Source organism: Penaeus vannamei, chromosome 31 (assembly GCF_042767895.1).
Source record: "Penaeus vannamei isolate JL-2024 chromosome 31, ASM4276789v1, whole genome shotgun sequence".
Lineage (NCBI taxonomy): Eukaryota > Metazoa > Arthropoda > Malacostraca > Decapoda > Penaeidae > Penaeus > Penaeus vannamei.
The window spans coordinates 30130384-30140364 of record NC_091579.1 but is presented as its reverse complement, the minus strand read 5'-3'; the positions used below and the strand labels follow the sequence as shown (position 1 = coordinate 30140364).

Below are 9981 nucleotides of genomic sequence, written 5' to 3'. Positions count from 1 at the left end.
TTCACTAGCCTTGAAGAGTTTCCCCTAAAATAAACAGTTTCTGTTGTAAACCCTGATTTAAAGAAAATGATAACAATCCGGATGGAGGGAAAAGATGTAGAATTGTAATAATATAAACATTAGATATGTTTCGTTCGTTATATATTTCCAGTGAGATACCTGATGGTTTTCCAACACTTAAAAGTTATTCTGTTATCCTCATGGATAAAGCTCCGTGCCCTCATAGTGCTGCACAATCCATGACCAACCATGCATCCTACCTTCCGCCATATTCTGGAGGACTGTTTTGGCGTCCTCAAAGCTATCCTGAAGCATCGCCTCAGAGAGAGAGAGAGGGGGGGGGAGGGAGAGAAAGAGAGAGAGGGAAAGAGGGGAGAGAGAGAGAGAATGTGTGCGTGTGTGTGTGTGTTTATGTGCGTGTGTGTGAATGTGTGTGTGTGTGTGTGTGAATGCGCGTGTATGTATGGGTGTATGGGTGTAAATGTGTGTGAGTGTGTATGTGTGTGTGTGTGTTTGTGAATGTGTGTGCGTGCGTGTGTGTGTGAATGTGCGGGTGTGTGTGTGTCTGTGTGTGTGTGTGTAAATGTGTGAATGCGCGTGTGTGAGTGTGTATGTGTGTGTGTGTGTGTTTGTGAATGTGTGTGCGTGCGTGTGTGTGTGAATGTGCGGGTGTGTGTGTCTGTGTGTGTGTGTAGATAGATACACATAGATACAGATATAAAGAAAGATAATATATAGATGGATGTACAGGTTCTTAATCATAATGATATGAATGAGTAGCAACGATTTAACAAGTGAATCCAGTAGTTTATACCCTGTCTATTACCAATTCGTCTGACACCCACTTCCTGTCTCCTCACAGACAACACCAGCGTCCTCTGGGAACGATGGTGGTCCCTAAGTTTTCGCCGCTTCCTGAGGGCGCAGAAGAAGGCCTTTGCTTCCCTCAGTTCCCTGGCTGACCTTTCCAACGAGGCCCGACGGCGAAGCGGACGAAGCGGAAAAGGTCCCAGTGAGAACGCCGTGGTTCTGGCTCGTCTCTTTACCGATTCTGATTTCCAAGTTCTGAGTAAGGTACGAGGGTATTTTGTATCGTTCGAAGCGTGGACTGAAATAGCTTCCGTGAACCATCATATAAAACAGTGGTTCCCAACCGTTTTTACGCCCGTACCCCTAAGAAAATTTTACTGTGTCCTGGCACCTTCTTTAAATTTATAGCTTATTTGATGATAAAGGAGGTGAATTTGTACTAAATATGGTAAATAAAAGAAAATATTCTTTTTCATTTGCTAACAATATAACAAAAATCAAACATATGGACGAGAAAACATGTCTAAGATTATTTGAATAAACCTTAAACTTGCTTGAAATATATACGTGTAAAAATAAAAAAAACTTTTAAAACGTTTATATATGTGAATTTTCAGTTCAATGGCTCTTTTCTTCCCGTTTATTAATTATGAGTAATAATTAATTAATTGCTTGTTTTCAAGACGGACACTTCTCGCACCCCTTGGAATGCTATCTCACGCCCCCAGGAGGTTCGAGCACCCTTGGGTGGGAAACCCAGAAATAAAAGCTACGATTGCTGTACGCTTCTCTCATTCACTTAGCTCACAATTAGGAACTCCATGATTTGGGAGGTGGGCGGGGGTGGGGGGTGGGGGGTCGGGAGTTGTTTGTAAGCATTAACAGTTCTATGTTAAACCAGGTGCTGCACGAGAGCCATTTGCGGGCCCTTCACTGGCTGCTCCTGTGCCTTGCCCCCTGCTGGCCTCGCCTTGGCTTCGTCGACTTCCCTCTTGATAATATGGTGGGTGGAGTGAGGGAAGTGCGTCTGGCAGAGCATTTTAGGTTCCTGTCGCTAAAACACGGTGCTGCCAATTCGAACTGCTTTATGCTGATTATTGAATACCGTCGTGTCATGATGACCTCACGCGTGCATTAATGTGTATACATCTATGCATCCTATAAAAAAAAGAAGAATAAAAAGAACGTTTCTCAGGCTGTCGTGGCCGAGGTCTCCAGCCTGCGTCCGGGCGCGGAGGTCGCCTTCTGGGACGTGTACCAGCCGGCGCCTCACCTGCCGCAGCGAGCGTCTGTTGTGAGGCGCTGGCTCCTCCGTGACCTCCTCTGCCCCGACTGCCCAGGGAACGCGACGTCCGCAGCCGGTCTGCCGGGGCGGGAGGAGGAAGGCGACGGGGGCGGCGGCGTCGCTTTGGGCTTCCCGCGGGAGCCGTGGGCGAGGAGGACCAACCTCACGGGGCTCGTGGTCAGGTGCACCGCCCTGCCGGTAAGTCAAATGGTATATATATATACATATATAAATATATATATATATATATATATATATATATATATATATATATATATATATATATATCAAGATTAAAGATTTTAAGATTTAAATTCCATTTCCTACAATGGATATTCTTTACTGTGACAGACTGTCTGTTTTATTTTGCTTCCAAACCTCCCAATGTGCAAGGAATGACCGGGGTTGCCATTCACTGGCCGGGCGTGGGATTGAACGCAGGTCTGCAAGATTGCTAGACGAACACACTAACCGCTGCGCCAGCATATATATATACTTATATGTATACATATATACATATATGTATATATATATATATTCATATATATATACATATGTATTTTTTTTTCTTTCTTTTTCTTCTTTTTTTTTTTTTTTTTTTTTTTTGCTTCCCCGACCAAAGACAGTTGTCGCATATTTCATACAGCTTCGTGTATACCAAGCCTTTCATTCTCTCTCTCCACACGTGGTCATGCAAACGCTCGAGTGCCTGAATCCCCCCCCAGGGCGCCCCCCACACCTACCTGCAGGACAACCCCGACGGCGGCGTCACGATCACGGGCTTCTACGGCGACCTTTGGGACACTGTGAGAGGCGTCCTGAATTTCACGTGAGGACGCCAGGTTTCCTCTTGCACGAACAGATGTGGGATGTTATGTCAGTGGCAAAGCAATTTGTTATGAGTTGCCATAACAGAAGCCGGCAGTTAACGATGGAGTACTGAAAAAGAGTATCTAAGAATGAATTGAGATTATTCTTATTACTTTTACTTGAAGAGGGAAAACAAAATCCATGTTTAGATGCTTTCTCACATTTGTAGATCATGATTAAATCCTCTCCTTTAATTTTTTTTCATAGCGAACTGTCTGACTCATTATTCTTCAATCGCCCTCCAGAGAGCGGTGCACGCGACCTCCTGACGGCGGCTGGGGCGCCCTTCGCAACGGCTCGTGGACGGGGATGATCGGGGAACTGGTGAAGGGCGAGGCGGACGTCGCGGTGGCGCCCTTGGACAAGACGTACATTCGCTCCCTCGTGGTTGACTACCCACATCCTCTGTCGCTGGAAGGGTAGCGTCTCTCTCTCTCTCTCTCTCTCTCTCTCTCTCTCTCTCTCTCTCTCTCTCTCTCTCTCTCTCTCTCTCTCTCTCTCTCTCTCTCTCTCTCTCTCTCTCTCTCTCTCTCTCTCTCTCTCTCTCTCTCTGTAGGTGTGTGTGTGTCTTTATCTCTCAGTTTCCGCCTCTGATATTTAAAACGCCATTGTAATGATCCTGCCTATTACATATCAGCAATTGTACCTTGTACCTCCAAAGAGCATATAAACTGTTAGATATTAAGTTATATCTCTGATTTTACACAGAACTGTTAATACGGACCATACTTCACTACAATCTTTCCGACGATCCAGCTTTAGATACCCGATTAAATCTACGTAAAAACTGGGATATTCCTAAACCATCAGACGTCCCTGCCAGGTACGTGTTAGTCATCAAGCGGCCCCAGGGATCCAGCAGCACGTGGAACAGCTACCTCAGGGAGTTCCAGCCCTCGTCGTGGCTCGTCCTGTGCGCGGTGTTGGCGGCGCTGACCGTGGTCCTGACCTTCCTTGGGAGACTTTCGCCCGACGAGACCGCCATGTCTGCGGGGGATGCGATCCTGGTCACCATCGCCGCCTTGAGCCAGACTGGTCATATACTAGAAAATTTGTGAATAATGTGTATATTGTACAGTATCTGTTGGCCTATACAGACAGACAGATCGATCGATAGATAGATAGATAAATAAACATATATAGATATAGATATACAGATATATAAATATACGTGTGTGTGTGTGTGTGTACATATACATACATATGTGTATATGTATACATACATACACATATATATATATATATATATATATATATATATATATATATATATATATATATATATTCTTTTTCTTTTCAGGCACTGACGCAGTCTTCAGCAGCATCTCCAGCCGAATATTGTTCATCACGCTGTACTTGACGTGCGTTTTAGTCTACATGTTTTACACGTCCTTCCTGATATCGGCGCTGACCGTGAACAAGGTCAGCCTGCCCTTCAGAGACCTCCAGGGGATGTTCGAGAAGAAGACCCACACGTTCGGTTTCCACGGCGGCGGGTCTCTGGAGGATTTCTTTAAGGTGAAAATATCATGTTATTATATATGTATGCCTGTTTATGTGTTGCGTGTGTGTGTTTATCTGTGTCTCCTCAACTGTGGCAAAGGCATCCATGTTCCAATAAAAATCTGTGATGAAATTCCTATTGGAACCCCATATGAAGGCTTGCTGACCGTTGTTTACATGTCACGTTTTCTTTTCAGATGTCCCATATTCAGAGAAACAGAGACATATGGAACGAAATGATTGTCCCCAACCCGCACAGTCTTCAAAAGATGGAGGACGGGTTAAAACAGGTGCTGGAGGGTCGCCACGCTTATATGGGCAACAAAATCTTTTTCTTAAGCACGCTCTACCACTGTGGCTTCTACATCCTTCCGGGCGACTACTTCCTCGTCGCCAAGACCTGGCCGATGCGCAGAGGTTCCCCGCTGTTCCCCGTCTTCAATCACCAGTGAGATCATTGCTTTAATGCCTTTGTGGTGACGGTATATAACTGATACAGCTGGCATATGAGGTTCATAGACCAAGTGCACATAAGTGAGCATAGGCAGCATAGATAGCCTGTAGCTGTTTGGTTAGAGTCCACTTCGCGACGCCCTTTCAGCATGATCGCGATGGCGGAGTCGGGTCTGGTCGTCAAGTCGTCCCGGAGGTGGATGCCTCGAGGGGCGTCGTGCGAGAGCAGCAGCGTCGACGCCATCGGCCTCGCCACCGTCATGACGGCCTTCCTGCTGCTGGGGTCGGCCGCGGCTCTGGCCTCGGGCCTCGTGCTGCTCGAACGCCTCTGCTATAACATAGGGTCTTCTCGCTCTGTCAGTCCTTAGTTTACACTTTGTTATGCGAGGACATGATGTGTGTGGGTGGGTGTTTGTCTGTGCGTGTGTGTGAAATGGGAAATTATTTAACCATGAATATCTGACTGGTCAATCCATGTAGTAATATCAACTGCTAATGTTGTCATCACCATTGTGTCCTTAGTGTATTTCATTCAACGCTGCCGTTTCAGAACCCATAGAAAAGTGGTAACATAACGCCTTAGTTTCCCTCTTCATTCACGACTTTCCAGTTGTTATCAACATGTAACCTCTCATTGGGTCACACCGCTTGCAGGACGTAAGAAACGTTACGCAGGTATTCCTTAAAATTCCATGAAATTTGACACGGAGCTGGGGAAAGATTTATGGATACGGTTGCCAATTGCGCATTCATAGAACCTTTATTCCAGAAATATGAATCGAGGATGAAAAAACGTGAGTAAGCTTGGAGGAGTTGAAGCTCAATGGAAGAAAACTACTGAAAAAAACTATTAACACCTGTTAAATCTACGACAGCAGCTATAGATAGATTGCATAATTCTGTTCAGGATATGAACTTAGGCAAAACCGATATAAGCAACTCAACAGCATCCAAATAACAGGATTTTGACATAAACAACAGTTATGACTTAAACATGACGTCAGCAAAAAGTCACTGAGCAATGAAACATATAAATAATTCAGATCGTACACTGATATAAAAAAAATAAATAAATAGAAAAATAACAATCAGATATCAGTATCGATTTTATCCTACCTTCAGAAAATTGTTCCTTTTCAAATGAATGTGCTTAATTATTATAGGTATTGGGATTGAAACCATTATTACGACTCTATATATATGTTTGCATATATATATATTTATTTCACCAGAAGAATTATATACATATTTATCATCATTTAGTTAGTAAATTGTTGCACATATATTTGCCATCATCTACATGTATTTGTGTTGATGTATTTGTACACATATATAGATAAATCAAACCTGTTACGATACCAAGTAATTATAAGCGCGCTAGAATATTAAATGATCTATAAATGACCTTTTTTATTTTTTAATAAACCTTTGGAACCATTTCGTAAAGAATAAGAAATTTGCAACAAAAATAATCGTAGTGCCAGTAAGGATTACTACTGTGAGTTTTCACATCAAAATAGTTATCAATATTGTCAGACACACACACATACACTAAAGCATTTATGTGTTTGTGGATACACATATATATTCAGACACACACACTCTCTCTCTCCCTCTCTCTCTTTCTCTCTTTATTTATTTCTCTTTCTCTCTTTCTTTCTCTCTTTCTCTCTTTCTCTCTTTCTTTCTCTCTTTCTTTCTCTCTTTCTTTCTCTCTTTCTCTTTCTCTTTTCCTTTCTATCTTTCTCTCTTTCTTTCTCTCTTTCTCTCTCTCTCTCCCTGTCTCTGTCTCTCTGTCTCTCTGTCTCTCTGTCTCTCTGTCTCTCTGTCTCTCTCTCTCTCTCTCTCTCTCTTCTCTCTCTCTCTTTTTCTTTCTTTCTTTTTTTATGCTACTAGAAAGTTAACAGTTGTTTTATATTTTCTTGTTTTCGCTTTGGTTAGTTCATCCAGCCATGTTCACATTGGGCCTTCACGTATGCAAATGACATTTCTCATTTCATATAGAGTCTGAGTTTCTACGTTATCGAAGCAGAACTCTATACATGGACTAATCTCTTATTTCATGATTACTGCTAATGTTATTAACGCTAACAGTAGTGCTATATATTTAGCTTTAGTCACTTTCTTCATTAAATATTGAACAATGGGGCTGGTATGACAAGGATTATCGTCAGTAGTTTTAAGCATATATATTGATATTACTATTGACATTAGCCGGATTGTCAGCACTCACGTCACTACCATTACCATTACTTTCATTATCATAATGATTGCTGTAAATACTTTTTGTCAGTAAGGGTTTCCGAAAGTATCTACAGGTAGTACAATTATGCACACAATCAAACCTTCAGACCATGTACCTTTATTGATGATGATGATAACCAACAATAATAAAAATAACAATAATAATGATAATGATGATGCTGATACTAATATCAATAACTACTACTAACAATAACAATAATAATAATAATGATAATATTATTATTATAATTATCATTATTATTATTATTATTATCATTATCATTATCATAATGATAATAATAATAATAACAATTAGTGACAATGATGATAATCAAAATGATGATAATAAACTGTACCCAGTTCACTAAGCTTTGTACATTGTATGTTAGAAAAGTCATTTATCCATTGTACATAGACCCCTATATCTAGAGACTGTGTAACGATCTCAGAATGCCAATTTAAGTCAACAGTCCTATTGTTAAGTACAATGCATTGTCTGTGAGTCGCTTGTAATAATGTCAGATGACTGCCTTTTATATGATAATCGATAAACTCAAAAATAAATATCTTTATCTATGCTAAGCTACCCTTTTCATCCGTCTCTTATTGAATTAATTAACCAAAACCTCGCTATAGGGTACCTCGCTTGCAACAAGGGTTACAGTTATCATCATTTTTAATTGTCATACAGAGTGGCAGTAGTAGTAACAATATAATTATCGTCTGCATCGTAAATATCAAAATTGATATTACTGTTACCCTTATTATTCCAGTGATGCTGCAGTAACCCTCAAGTTTCCCCGATTGTCACACTGTATATAGATATTACTGCCACCACTAGGACTAATATTCAAGGGATAGATAATAAATGGTGTATATCAATAGCATACAAATATTACTGCCACCACTAAGACTATCATTTAAGGGATAGACAGTAAGGATTGTGTATATTGAAACATAAGGTGAGAGAGTGAGTATACCAAGTTTATTTGAGTCCTGAATAGTAATCTGACATGCGTGTCTGTCTCTTTCTGGAGTGAAATATCAGTGTAATCCATTTCGAGCTAAAAGATGCACATAAAAACGCTAGTAATTCGGGCACTAAATAGTTAAATGATTCTCTTTACTCCTCTACCACATAAAAAAACATCATAGTGTAAGTAGCTTCCATTGTAATTTTATTGTCAGTCAGAATCTCACAATGATGAGAATAAAACATTCAGCAACTACAATTTTGGTGATTGATGTTAGTGCTTCATCAACACAGCTGTAACTAAACACACATTCTATTTGGCGGATAATGGTGCCTTGTCATGGAAAAGTGAGCACTGTGTAATTATGTCATTGTGGTAGGCGTTCATATTACTTAGTAGCTTGTAAATACTGAATTAGTATGGATAACTAGTCATTGAATCGCAAATTATGGGAAATGAACATGCAATGATTGAATATTCATTAGCATTATCAAGTTTATGTTCAATTGATTCTTTTTTATCACTGCCAGTGTATTTTGTGTTGGGACTTGTATCTTTATCATAATCGTTAGTATTCATTTCCTTTCATTTTTTATCGCTCTCTATATTTCACTTTTTCATTATGTTCTTTCACTTTTTTGTAGCCCCCTTACGTTCATTTTTCTCTCATCATCTTCCATTCACTTTTTCTCTCATTTTTTTTTTTTTTCTTCCACTCGTTCTTTCACTTTCTCTCTCCCTCTTTCTTCAACTTCTTTTTTTCGCCTAATTTCTCCCACATTTTATTTTCTCCGACTTCCTTCTTGTATAATTTTGCCCATTACACCACCATTAGCATGGCTGATAAATTCTACGTATGCATAACTATATCACATCCGTCATTGCTCTTACTTTCGGGGTAATCCAAACCCACGGCGTGCTTTGTAAAAAAAATAAATAAATAAAAAAATAAAAGAAAGAAAAAAGGAAAGGAAGATAAGATAAGATAAGATAAGATAAGATAAGATAAGATAAGATAAGATAAGATAAGATAAGATAAGATAAGATAAGATAAGATAAGATAAGATAAGATAAGATAAGATAAGATAAGATAAGATAAGATAAGATAAGATAAGATAAGATAAGAGGAGAGGAGAGGAGAGGAGAGGAGAGAAGAGAAAAAATGGAGAAGGAGAAGTAGAAGGAGAAGGGGAAGGGGAAGGGGAAAAAGAAAAAGAAAAAGAATCCTATACTTTTAATTTAGAGTGCTGGACGTCCCTCCTGCAGGAGAGGCGGCGTTCGAGCAGCAGGAGGCCCGAGGCCAGAGCCGCGGCCGACCCCAGCAGCAGGAAGGCCGTCATGACGGTGGCGAGGCCGATGGCGTCGACGCTGCTGCTCTCGCACGACGCCCCTCGAGGCATCCACCTCCGGGACGACTTGACGACCAGACCCGACTCCGCCATCGCGATCATGCTGAAAGGGCGTCGCGAAGTGGACTCTAATCAGCTACAGGCTATCCATGCTGTCTATGCTCACTTATGTGCACTTGGTCTGTGAGCCTCATATGCCAGCTGTTTTTTTTTTTTTTTTTTTTTTTTTTTTTTTTTGTATCGACCAAATTCAACTCTATTCAAACTTACAAACATCAATATATCGTCATATAAACCAAACAGCTACAGGCTATCCATGCTGCCTATGCTCACTTATGTGCACTTGATCTATGCGCCTCATATGCCAGCTGTATCAGTTATATCTACAGAAACGAGTAATGTAGAGGTGTAAATCTATTAATTGTAATGATAAAGAGGATGGTATGTGATGGATTTTCGGAATTCAGTGTTTATATATGTGGGGAATATTTTT

General features: G+C 40.7%; 1 protein-coding gene across 1 annotated transcript in view; it reads right to left on the bottom strand.

Moving 5' to 3' along the window:
- Window positions 1–9330: 9330 nt before the first annotated feature.
- LOC138867715 (uncharacterized) overlaps window positions 9331–9981 on the bottom strand; it is a 1276-nt gene continuing 625 nt past the window's right edge. The window contains exon 2 of the mRNA XM_070144295.1: window positions 9331–9591. Coding sequence (XP_070000396.1) covers window positions 9366–9591 — 226 coding nt within the window. The 3' untranslated portion in view covers window positions 9331–9365. The remainder of the gene's footprint in view (window positions 9592–9981) is intronic.